Source organism: Plutella xylostella, chromosome 3 (genome assembly GCF_932276165.1).
Source record: "Plutella xylostella chromosome 3, ilPluXylo3.1, whole genome shotgun sequence".
Classification (NCBI taxonomy): Eukaryota; Metazoa; Arthropoda; class Insecta; order Lepidoptera; family Plutellidae; genus Plutella; species Plutella xylostella.
This window is the reverse complement of record NC_063983.1, coordinates 2,524,035-2,537,961: the sequence shown is the minus strand read 5'-3', so window position 1 is coordinate 2,537,961 and position 13,927 is coordinate 2,524,035. Positions and strand designations below refer to the sequence as shown.

The 13,927-nt window shown below is 36.3% G+C and overlaps 1 protein-coding gene across 1 annotated transcript in view; it reads left to right on the top strand.

Annotated features, from left to right (window-relative positions):
- The window catches only part of LOC105381782 (neuropeptide CCHamide-1 receptor), a 105,917-nt gene that overhangs the window by 24,646 nt on the left and 67,344 nt on the right, over positions 1-13,927 (top strand). The window contains exons 2-3 of the mRNA XM_048622767.1: positions 7,391-7,605; positions 9,149-9,375. Of these exons, the coding sequence (XP_048478724.1) occupies positions 7,403-7,605; positions 9,149-9,375 (430 nt within the window). The 5' untranslated portion in view covers positions 7,391-7,402. The remainder of the gene's footprint in view (positions 1-7,390; positions 7,606-9,148; positions 9,376-13,927) is intronic.

Here is a 13,927-nt window from a genome sequence, read left to right as displayed (position 1 = left end):
AATTATCCTCTAGTTTCACCGCCCTTGTTACATCTTTGAGCTTTAGAATTAAGGAGCAAATTGGTTGCGGTTGCGAATCACATGAGGTTATCTAAGGGCTAGGCATACCTAGCATGTGAGGAGAGAAGTGCAAAACAAGAATAACTTTTTTTTTACAAATACAGGGTGTTGCAAAAAGCGTAAGTATACAAAGCCTAATAGAATAGAATAGACTAAGCCATAACCTAAGTGTCCAGCATGTATATAATATGGTTTATGCACAAAAATGGAATATGAATGTAAAAATTCTCAAAAAAACATGTTCCATAGAAACTTTGTTGGTCACGTGACTTTTATTACGTGCATTTTTTTGCGAATTTTGACATTCTGATTTCATTTGCGGGCTTAGATATAACATGCTGCACACGTAGGTTTCCTTGCAACAACCTGTATAAAAATTCATCCCACATAATTATAAACAGGCGTTCTTCGCACAAATACTCCATATTTCACCCTTATTTACAAAGAGAAAAACAAATACACATGATAAATAAACATGTCTTAATGATGAAGAAACAAACCGAGTCTTGTTGTGATACGGGGAGCACAAAACAATAATAAATATGTTTATCAGGTTCAATATCTTAATGATTTCATCATGCTATCTAAAAAGAGGAGTGCCATGAATGTGATAAAATTTTATAAGGGTATTTGTCTGTCTGCTCAGATCTGATCTGCGTATTAAATCTGTTGGTTGGAATGGTAAAAAAACTTATGTTTCACAGCAATGTCGGTCTGTCATTCAAAAACGCAGTTAATTTACTTTGCACTATTTTAAACAACTTACATATAGCACTTTACTTACTTAATAGCTTGATACTAACATCAAATTCGCTCTCTAGTCTAGAAGGCTCAAAATATAGTGTATAAGGCAAGACATACTTACTATTATACTGCTAACTTATTAAATTATGAAGTACCACCAAAGGGATCACTCTAGCAAAAGAAAAACTTCTGCTGCACTAACCATGACTCAATCTAGTTTCATTAAAATCACCAAATTCTTGACAGCTCCCGTTTTTGTAAAGCTAAAGTAACCCTTTAGCTCTTGGGTAATTAAAAGGTGATTAACAACCAAAAATCTTCAACCAGAAACATTCTGTGTTTGAAGTGAACTCCGCAAACCTCCCAGATGTTTCGAGTTTACATGATCAAAAAAGTTATAAGTAATTAGGTAATTATTTATAGTAAGTAAGAGATTATGATAACTAAACAACAAGAACTTGTATTTTTATATTTATGTATATAGATACAACTTGGAGATTATATAAATTTATAATGACTGTTGTGGAACCTCAACCTTTTATATACCTCGACCTTTTTATACTTAGATTTTTTTTTCACTGAATGTCAATTACAGAAACATTTTGCTTCAAAACGATATAAAAAAGGAAAGACGAGCTGAGTTTACCCTTACTATACCTCTTTTGCAACACCATATAGGTACAAGTAAGAAAATAGGATAACAACAAAACAGACAGGTTGCACTAGCCCCACTCGATCTTCTTAATAAAGGGTACCTTTGTCATACCAGAGTGTGACGACAGGGAAAAATTACACCATTCCTATGCTTAGATTAACTATACGAACTAGATGGTCATGTCACATAACTACAAAGCAAAGCAAAAAACTGTCCACATTTGTTTTTACTGTCATACCATTTTGAGTTCAACCTAAGACTGGTGGTAGCTCAGTCGCGTGAGCGCCCGCTTCTCACGCCAGAGATGCGGGTTCGAATCCCGGCGCTGACATGTACCAATGAGATCTTTGAATTTAAGTACAATGTATACCATCGCTCTTACTTCTTAATAGAATAGAGTTCAACCTAATGACAACCATTTTACCAATGAAAAGAGTCACAAATCTAATTCAAAATAAGAGGTCAGTGATAGAAGTGTTTGTCGAGACGTTTCTTTTGCACTGACACTCAATCTTGTTGGTATATTGTTAATCTAAGGCAGGCAGGGAAAAATTACATCATTTGTATGCGACACAGTCGGACCGTATTCTGTATACGTGTATACTTTGTATACAACATTGTTGTATTGTATTGCCTATTGCTGAAATATGTCACATGCATCCTTATTCAGGAAATCGTTTCCATTTAAATTTTAAAATTAAAAATTGGGGTTGAACTAAACTTTCAAATCGTTATTTTTTCATTGGGTTTTATGTTGGTAAAATTACTACTTCTTTATCATGATCAATTTAGTAACCGTTGCTTAAAAGGCAGATGTTTTAATTAAATGTAGGTGTTATTTTTTTAGTATTGCGTGTGTTAAATTTCAATGCTAGACTTTGAAATTACTGAGATTGGTATTGCCTTGTTTTTGATTTCGTCTCAAGCCTAATTCACATACATATATACTTATAAATATACTTTTGGATTTTTTCTATTTTTCTATGCCTTTTTCACAATTTATTATCTTGTATTAATTAAGAAATCTATAAAAAATATTTTATAGCAATATGTCGATTTTTATACCGCCAATCCATAAAAATAAGGAAATGTTTACTGCATTTTTATGATCATATTTCCTTTATTTTATACTTGAATCGACCTCGATTGGTTTATGCGAGTCGGAGCGAGGCAGCTGTGAGTGAAAGTCAGATGGAAATTTTCATCATCATCATCAGCCAATAATCATCCACTGCTGGGCATAGGCCTCTCCCAAGGAGCGCCACAACACTCGGTCCTCATCCAACCACTACCGGCTACCCGCCTAAGGTCGTCAGTCCAGCGGGCAGGAGGGCGTCCCACGCTGCGTTTGCCTGTTCTTGGTCTCCACTCGAGAACTCGTGTACTAGTCTGTCCATCTTATAATTGGTTTTTTGGCATTCAAAATCCCATACATACCTATTTGATGACTGCAAACGAAAACCAAATTTACTTACCAGATGCACTAAGCAAACGTCAAAAACCATGAATAAGAAGGACAAAGTATAATAAGCCAAAAGGGGCTGACTTAGCACGTCATTCTGAACAAGTTTTGTTGTGAACAAAATTCCGTCAGTCACGTGAGTAACAAAATTCTATTGGAAGGCATTTTTTTCATTACTATTTGTTTTTTTGTCATAAATACTTATTAAAATAAAATAAATTTCAGATATATTCACATGTGTGTGTGACAATCATCTTTCCTCGTTCGTTGGTTTAAAAACCTTGAAAACTAATCTTATCATAGGGTTATTTTTCATAGCCTATTGAAAATTTATATAGTGTGATTAGATTACAAATGACTGTGCGGTCATCGCGAAGTCAAAACGAAGACTAAACAAAAACATTTACGTAGTACCTAATTAGTGACAAATTCAATACAATTTGAAACCGGAAACCGTTGACAAAACAAGCTTGCGATAGGGGCCTGGTGTCAGAATCATTGCTTATTACTAATCACACTGATCGAGGATGCCTCTTCAGCTTGATGTGAATTGGCCAATTGACCCACCACTGAGTTGAGTTGACCCACTACGGGGGTGAATAGATCGCGGGGTGAATGGATCTCGGCGATTAAAACGAACCAAACACTAGGGCCGTTACGTTTTTTTTCAAGAAACGTAACGATACTAGTTTGTCGCTATCGTTTCGGTTTGAAAGTAGTGATTTTGGTTCTGATACTGTTGTTTACGTAGCTACTGTAATTGTACCATAAATCAATTGTTGAGCAACGGAAAACAAAATCACTGCACTTGGCTGTCAATAAAGTATTAAGGAAATGTTTAATGCGTAATAAGACGACCGAATGGCGTAGTGGTCAGTGACCCTGACTACTGAGCCGATGGTCCCGGGTTCGATTCCCGGCTGGGGCAGATATTTGTTTAAACACAGATATTTGTTCTCGGGTCTTGGATGTGCCCGTAAAATGGCAATAGGCCCGCCCCCTATTACATTGGGACTAACATAACACTCTGGCGAAAAGTGGGTGCAGCAATGCATCTCTGCCTACCCCGCAAGGGAGTACATTAGTACAAGGCGTGAGTGCGTGTGTGTGTGTGTGTGAAATGTTTAATCAATGAAATGATCGAAGTGTTAGCTGTCTAATTTACGTACATGTTGTATTAATGAGACAAATAAACAAACCATGTGGAAACCGCCCCTGCATATGCCGTGGGACACTCTATAGGTGTGACAGTAGTTATTGGTTCGTTCATTGTAAGTTTTATTTATTTATAACTTAGAAAAATCATTGTAGAAAAAAAGCACTACTTGTACTTTGGCATCGAATACTAGTCTACTTTGGCATAGAATACTAGTTATTGTATATTATAGTGTCGTGTAATAACGCCCAACCCTACGTAACACAGAACTGTGATTGGGGCTTTAATTTACCTATAATTTGCTATTCATAATAATATCTGTTATTCAAAATTTGTGGCTACTTTAGATTATTTTCAATTTTGTTTACGCTGTCGCTGTACTTACGAGTATTGAAGAGAGCTCTCTTTTGAGGAAGATATTTTGAAAGATTTTGTAAATTCTGAAGAGCCTTTAAAAGGGTTTTATTAAAATATGAAGAGATTACCTTGTCTTATTGGTTGGCAAGGCTTTACGTAAATATACTAAGTAAATAGGGATCAATTTTGTCGTCACTTTTATCATTTATCTTACTCAACCTGTACCTACTTGTACCTGTGAAGCATTCATATTTTAAACAAAATGTAAGTAGTACAAACAAAAATATGTAAACACTGAAAAATATTCTCAGCATTTTAAACGATAGTCGTTTAGTGCTACGTCAAAAACACTGGCATTATTCCGCACGGTCATTGAAATGGGGCTCCTAACCGAATTTCGGCTTCTGCGGTCAATCTTATTGAGATCAGCCAACTGTGCAAGGGCAAATTACTGCCCCAGATCCTTCAAGCTTTGTTAAAATTACAAAATCTTACTGAAATCAGACCCTGTACAAAACAACTGCCTACGGCGCGGCGTAGCAGCTTCGCTACGAATTCGTAGCCCGTCGTAGCCCGTAGCACTGTTGTAGCGGGGTCACCAACTAAAGTAACAATTTTTTTTTTGGAAATTAATAATTTTCCTGTATGGGGAAATAATCTTTTAATACTTAAAAATGAGTAAACTTTATTAATCACTAGTTAAAAACTTAATAAAAAAAACTTGTTTTTATGGAAAATTGTTCTAGTTTAAAAGACTTCAATGTGGCTAACTAATGAAATTATCCTACAAAGTTTATAACTCTGTTTCACTATTTGCACTAACATCTCATCAAATAAAACTCGCTACAAACTGCAAGAGTGAACAAATTTCAGCTTAAAGTTCTTGTTAAACCACTGCAATAGGGGTCATAGTTCGCGCTTGCACGTGTTAGGAAGGTCATCTTGTTAACAAGGGGCCGCAAAGGTTAGCGAGTTCCTTTAGAACTTGAGAAACCCACAGAGCATTGAAAGAAGGTTCGCGCGACCCGGTTGAATACTCTGTGGAGAAATCCAATCACCTTTTTTGTCTATGTCGCGGCCTCTACGGTCGACCTTACACGCTGATCTGAGGTGCGATCACAGGATTCGATACCATTTTCGAAACTACACTAAGGGTCACTTTTACCAAACGCTAAAATAGTATTTAAATCAAATTTTAAATACATTTTGTACTAACTGACAGACGTATTACAGGCTACTAAGGGTGGATTCGTCCAAACATCACGTTACACGAGAATAACTATACCGGAATTAAAATTATACGCGAGTAAATATCTAGGATAAGTACATTTGCATTCTACCAAGTTATACCATGATTAAATTGAATGAACGAGGAACGAAACTGTAATGCAACTAAAATAAAAATAGCTGCGTTTCAAAGCATGCAATAGAAATGACATGCCAACTTAGTTTGAATGGATTATAAAAGTATGAAATTGTTTATGTTTTAATATTTTATTCGCTGTTGTTATTCTGAGACTTTGCCTTTTAACGTACTTTTGTTTATGTTTTGACAGATGTGTTTATATGTCATTATGACGGTTTTCTAATCAGCTGATGTGCTGCCGCCATTACAAAATTACTCTCGGATAAGCTCGTTACACGGTCAATTTTGGCGGTATAACATTTTATTCTTGGGATAAGCTAGTTATCTTGGTTTCAGGTTTGGTAGAATGCAAAATCTGCTTACTCGCGAGTAACTGGTACTTTACTCGTGAGTAAACAGTTACTCGACGTTGGCCGAATCCACCCTAAATACGTTTAGCGTTTGGTGAAATTCCACCTAAGATGGAAAAAACAAATGTCACTTTTGGAACTAACAAAGCCTTACATTTTGACAGTGATAGTTGACGATACACGATAGTAAACGGAGGTTTCGAATCTTATGATTGCTGCACTGATTGGTAGGTTCTTCTCTTCTCTTAACTTATTCCGCGAACTTTGTAATCAATGTAGCTCGAATTGGTTACACGGAATTATAAAGTACTAGCTGTTCCCGCGAGCTTTGCTTCGCCTTAAAAAGTTTCCCCGTAGAAATTCCGGGATAAAAAGTAGCCTATAGATGTTCCTTCTCTGGGTCTAGACCATATGTATACCAAATTTCATTCAAATCCGTTCAGTAGTTTGGCGTGAAAGAGTAACAGACAGACAGACACAGTTACGTTCGCATTTATAATATTAGTTAGGATGTATACTTAGTATGAGCTTGCTTCTGTCTGTGTGATTGGTTGCGAGGAAACTAAACCAATTTAAGCCTCTTATAGCGTCTGAGCTTTCAATATAATTCTAAGCTCTATAATTAATTGGGTTAAAGATGATACTTTAGGAAGTTTTTTTTTTCAGACTTTCAAAAAAATATATATTATGCCAGGCAGTCATGCTTTTCATGTTCGACTTATAAAAATCTGTAAAATCGACTTGTAAAAACAATAATATAATGCCTAAAATTTAGAAGTTACTTAGAAAAAAAAAACAAAAAAGGCTTTTTCGGCCAAAATCAAAAATATATTCTACATTCTGGGTACCAATTTGGTTCTTAGTGCTTGGTTCTTAAAAAAAGGCGTTATCTTGATGAACATTTATGTATTTTTACTTTTTGTAAAATCGATTTTGAAGAGAAGTTATGATTTTTTTAATGTTGACAACGCAAGACAGATACAACACATTGCTTTTGAAGAGTAGGGGGGCTGAACAGAAGAAGCTCATCTTCAACTCAAAATTTCAAAGTAGTCTCAATATGTCACGGTTATTATAAAAAAGTATAACCTAAACAACCTAACCTAACCAACGGCAACGTTAGAACACCCGACATTCAACCGCTTATCACACACAGACAGATACACAGTCACGTTAAACTAACCCCTTTCTTTTGTCAAGGGTTAAAAATCCTTTTTAACCGCAAACTCTCTTCCCCCAGAAGCTATGCGCCATGGAGGAAACCACAGAGTTCGTTGACCTCAACGGCACGTACGACACAAACGCCTCGGAGCCCTACCAGCCGTACGACGAGCGGCCCGAGACCTACATCGTGCCGATACTGTTCGCGCTGATCTTCGTGATCGGCGTCGTGGGCAACGGCACCTTGGTCGCTGTGTTTGTGCGGCATAAGGCTATGAGGAATGTTCCTAATACGTGAGTAAACTTGTTCTATTTCTTCCTCTGCTTCTTCATTTTCGTTGAAGCTTGATTAAAGCTCAAGTAGGGTTAGGCCCAGGGTGTTCCAGATGTATAAGTTCATAGGTACGTCACTAACTACTTTTCTTGCATAATCATTCCGTAAGTAAAAGCAGAACTTTCCAATACAGCACCCAATTCTTGACGAATATGTTGGTTAATAGAGTGGGGATATTAGCTATAACAATAATAAAGGCCTTACCGCTAAAATTTTGACAGTGATTAACACCTGTTTATCCTAGTGTTAAATTGAGTTTAAAACACTTGTTTTAAGTTTTAAGTTTTTTGTGGTAGTACAATAAATATATTCTTCGGATCAGATCGTAACTCAGCATTCAGAGCGTGAGTTTTCACCGTAAGAGCAGTGGAAAGTAAACAAAAATTTGTGCAGCGTGGCAGACTCACCACCTAATCGTACACGTGCTATTCATTCCCATACAAAATCACGTTTACTTTTACTGATCAAACGGTGACAAAAACTCCCTCTAGACCCATCCTTAAGATGTTACAAGTTACGTAATGTAACATAACACGTACAAACACGATGCCCTAAAGGCCAATTAAAACATGAGCGATAATCGTTAGCGCCAGTAGCTGTGTTCTCTAGTTTCGCTTCTAGCTATCGTACCTACCTGTAAGTATATACCTACTAATTACCGCCAACAGAAACAATATCATATCATATCCACATTATATATAATATCTGCTATAATATCTGTACTAAAATCGGTTGTAAACCGGGACTGTAGGGGTATTTAGTCTATGTTTTATAATAAGGGGGTATGGGTCTAAAATACTCTAAATAGGTATAAACAATGGATTGCTAACGCGGGTTTTTCTAAGATGGGAATGATAGGTAATAGCAGGGGTCTAGGGAGTACAGTGTTCCTATTATCTAAAACATTTGGGTTTTACGAGGGTGTTCTGACGATATCGCAAAAGCTATAATGATATACTCTTTGTGTAAAAAAGCCTGTAACAACCATTATCAAAAGTGACCATCTTAACCTTAGCCTTCGTGGAAAATTAATTTTCAGTAGAAATTAGGATTATGTTCCATAATCCGAAGGTTCAAAGACATTCTTAATCTGTAAAAGATTATGAATTCGCGTTTCTTTTGTTTTGCTAAGCGAAGAGTTTTTCCTGGAATCAGCTGTACCCATATCGGGTGGGGAAAAGGGGGTGGATCGAAATATTTATTCACATAGCAGCTTAGAAAGATTTCAATGGGATTTTACTAATCTCGGAATAAAATAATTATAATCTTCTATCTAAGTAAATACGATATCTTTATCCCTGTACGAGTATATTATTCAACAAGGTTCTTGTTTAGGATTATTTCTATTGTTACCTCTACCTAGGGCGATGGATTAGATAAGCAGCTACTGTTATTCTGTATCCAAGTCAAGAGGGAAAATGTTATTATGAATTAGAGTAATGTGACCCCAGCTCACCACATCTCCAGCGCAACTCACAAACCTCCCCCCATCTCTTTCCCCAGGTACATCCTCTCGCTCGCTCTCGCGGACCTGCTGGTCATCATCACCTGCGTGCCGTTCACTTCCATCGTGTACACCGTGGAGTCGTGGCCGTGGGGGCCGACGGTCTGCAGAGTGAGCGAGGCAGCGAAGGACGTCAGTATTGGCGTCTCTGTCTTTACGCTCACCGCGCTGTCTGCTGACCGGTATTTTGCGATCGTGGATCCGTTGAGGAAGCTGCATGCTACTGGTGAGTTAGAAGACAATCAGCTACCGTACCACCATTGACACGTTAGCAATTAACAATCCATAAGCGCGTCGCTCGCCTGCCAAAAATCTGTCAGATCCATACCAATTACGCACAAGTTGTCAGTCGCTGCTTGAGGATTGCTAATTGAAAATGTTCTATGGTGGTAACCCTACGTACATGCTGCACGGGTTGGTTGTCGACGGAAATCAACTTCACTGTATCGTGATTCGCTTAACTACGGCTCTGTTAAAACGAGTTTATCGTCGTTGATATCGGACCCGTGCAGCGGGGACAGTGAAAAATTATATAGTTCTAGAAACAAGAAGAATGTGTCAAGCCAACAGGCTAGTCACAATAAATACCCAAAAAATCACAAAGTCCTACTCAACCGCAATTCAGACATTCACAGCGCTGCGTTTCATACTCAAAATTTCAAGTGTGATATAAAACTAAGTAGATGTGAAGGAATTTAAATCCATTACCGTGAAAGTTAAGACCCCGTTATTGTAATCACCCTAATGATAATATTGATAATACAAGACAACGTCAAAGTATTAAAATTAGGCAATAATTAATAAAGTTTCGTTTGCGACCTGAAATCATGGAAAATCTCAAATTCTGATGGTGTCAAAGGACATGAAAGTCATGGCGGAATTTAATTTTACTTTGAAGTAGAATATCGCATAAGTAATTAGACCATAATGGTATTGCTCAGAGGAGAATCTTAATAACTTCAGTGTTGACTTTCTACCAAAAAGATGAATATGCCATATTTTTTCTTTGAATCATTTATTATTATTAGATAGGTATAATGGTACCTACAATATGAAAGAAGCAATTAAATTCTCTTATCATGAAAAAAATTAGGTTATATTTATTTTATTCAGCGTATTTGATTCCTCATGTACCTACTTTATTATTATCGGTAGATTTTTACAGATAAACATAACAATCTATGAGAGTAACTTCTAGCCATCGCCAGATAAAGTTATTGAAACTAGCCATTAGTATTACTTTTACATAGTACGGTCAGGTGCAGAGAAACCTGGGTCAGGTCCCTCTCCCCCACTTTAATAAGGAAGTGACTAAAATAAAACATTAATTTTGTAATCGGGTTCGCCTCCCCTCTGTTTAATAACATCAAATCTTGAAAATGCCGCCAGCCAAGATATTAAATGATCTTTTACGACGTTTCTATGGGGTCAAAGAATTTCGTATTAAACCATAAATCACTTTATCCCGGAACAAATGGAAATGACTGAATCTTCAATTCACTTTCCTTATAATAAGCTATTGGGAGAAGAATAACGTTCTAATTTAACTAGAGGTTAATCATATTTTAAAAACGTAACATTTCTGTGATTGGTCTTTTTTATAACTTTCGATGACAAAATTACTTTAAGTATGTACCTATATATATGAAAGATCTGTTACTTTAAACACCCTTTAAATTTAAAAGTTATATCTAATTTAGTTATCATCAAAAAGACTTTCTGTGTCAAGCAAAGAGAGTTAGAAGTAAATTTTAAAAAATGCTACTATAAATCATTATCTAACTTGATTACTACTTTTTAGGTTTTTTTACCAATAGGTGCTTTTGACAGAGTTATTAAGTTCAACAGGATCATAATATCAAGAGGATAATTAATCTGTAAAAAATGGTTGTCAGTGAAAATTTCATAAAAGAGTAGCCCATATTTTTTGTGATACTGTACAAAATATAAAAGAACCGTGAATTAATATTAATAAACTGTAGGATTTCCGATTAAACCATAAAGTAATATCCCTACCTATATTGTATAGAATATTCCTTTTTCCAACGTTAATCTGGTAGCAGGTTGCACAAACTGGTCTTTCTGATCAACTTTTGTTTTCGCAAAATATTAAAAAGAAGTGCAACTTAATGAGGGCTTTTAGTAGACGTTTTAATAAACTTAGTTCGGTAGATGATTTCTCTTAGCTTTTCCAAATTGCCTTTGAAATTTTTACAAACTCTACAGAATTAAGCTTGTTAACTAATTTTAATTTAATACAAAGAAGTTCATTATCGCTACTCGTGGCACAAAATTGTTCTGTAACATAAAATGTTCTCTTAAGGCTTTTCCAAGTTCACTGTCTATTAATGAACAATATCTTTGTGGATGCTGACATGTTTTTGCTATAAATATATCATTATAATCATGAATACTTACATGTAAGTATTTATATACTGCTAATAAACAAAAATCAACAGTCAAAGGATACAATAAACATCATTATACATACGAAAAGGTTACTCATTATTAGATCTTTATTTTTAGACACCGGGAAATGTTATAATAAAACTTATAATAGCATACATTTTAACACTGACTAGCTGATTGCCGCGGGCATCTATTCGCTATAAAGGACGATCGCCGGAATCTTATGAATTTTTAAGGTTCCGAAGGACCGTTTAATTGTTCGTCCGTCTGTCCGTCAATGGTTAATGATATTTTTTCAAATCCTGGCCAAACCAATGAATCCTTTCAATTGTGTTTTCAATTAAGGAGTTTAAGTACTTAAGAGTTTAAGTAAATAATACCACGTGCTCTTACAGTGATGGAAAACATCGTGAGGAAACCTGCACATCTAGATTCTAGATGTGTATCCTAAGTGTATTGTTCACATCCCAAAAACGGGGATATGGTTCGCAACCTATCACGTGAGTACAAATGTGCTGCGAAAAGTGGGTGGCTCGCTTTGTGAGCCACCTCTGACTACCCCTTCGGGGTTTACAGTCGTGAGTATGTATGTATGTATGTATGTATGTTTTTTTGAAATATGAACTCACTTTTTATATACATTATCTAGAATAAAATACACTGAAACATACATAATTTAATGCCAAACCAAGAACTGTATAAAGCGAATTTGAACCATAAAGCTCTCATCGTAATTTACAAAGTAACAAGGAAACGAAGAAAGCCCAGAGCCACCTCGTTAAGCGTTGTTTCCGATAAACTTTTCTGCTGAATATTTCAGGATTCAGTGCACTTACTCAGCATGTTTTAAATTGGCTGAACGGTCGAATGGCGTAGTGGTTAATGGCCCTGACTGCTATGCCGAAGGTCCTGGGTTCGATTCCCGGCTGTGGCAGATATTTGTTTAAAGACAGATATTTGTACTCGGTCTTGGGTGTTGATTATTTAATATGTATCTATCTATGTATTTGTGTAGATCGTATATCAGCTATCCAATACCCATAACACAGGCTCTGCCTAGCTTGGGGTCGGATGGCCGTGTGTGAGATGTCCCCACATATTTATTATTTATTTATTATTATTTCAGGATTGAGTGCACTTACTCAGCATGTTTTAAATTGGCTGAAATTGCGGTGGGGTCACGCCACCCACAGCCGGCATGTAACCATTGAAATACACAATAATATTGTCTCCTTTAATTTGCGTTTTCGCTCCTGTTAATCAGTATTTTGTTAATTAAAATGTTGATGATATGATTGTTAAGTTATTTAATTAAAGTCTAATTTGAAATGAAGGTTCATATTATAAAATACCTACCTATGTGGTAAAAATTTAATCATTGTGATTTTTTTATTTACTGACGATTGTCTTCTAATTATTGTAACACAAAAACTGCAAATAAAAAGATGTTTGATGAAAACCACATATAAAAATCCGACAGACATGGAATCTATACCACTCCTCTTTTAAGATCTTAAGTTAAAAACGGCGCAGTTTATCTTCATTTTGTTTTACAACACAGTACACAAAGGAACACTCTCGCCTGGGGTCACTCCACCTTACAATACCTAATGAACGATAGCTGTCGTGCAATCGGTACGTTTAATACAACGAGATACCACCTAGTTTCGTGGTAACCTCAGAAACATTCCGAAACGTGTATATATATACATATATACAGGATGGCCCAAAGAGTGACGTCCAAAGGAAAATGTTTGATTGCTTAGGTCAAGGGGTAGCTATATCACCCCCATGTATTTTTTTGTAGTTTAGGAGTTATGATACTTTTCGCAGCACATTTGTACTCACGTGATAGGTTGCGAACCATATCGCCGTTTTGGTATAAGTACAATGCACTTAGCATACACATCTAGAATCTAGATGTGCAGATTTCCTCACGATGTTTTCCATCACCGTAAGAGCACGTACTTAAACTCCTTAATTGAAAACACAATTGAAAGAATTCATTGGTACAGGCCAGGGTTTGAACCCACGGCCTCTCGATTGAGAAGACGAGGCCTTATCCATTACCCCACCACCGCTCATTCCGAAACTTAGTTTCCCGTTAGCTAGTGTGACCCTCCTGCATAGTTGGTAGACCGTTGCAACAAACAATCCCAACAATTCCATTAAAGATCTTTGGATTTAACAAAAAGGTTGGGAAGTGAATCTGTGAAATTGTATAGAAACCTCATTTCGCGTTAGTGCTTTCATCAATCTTAGGGGAGAGGGGGGAGCCACATAGCATTTTATATCCTTTTGACACTTAACAATATTGAAACAATCGTATTTTCCTCGTCCGAAAAATAGGGGCGAGAACCTGTTTGGTT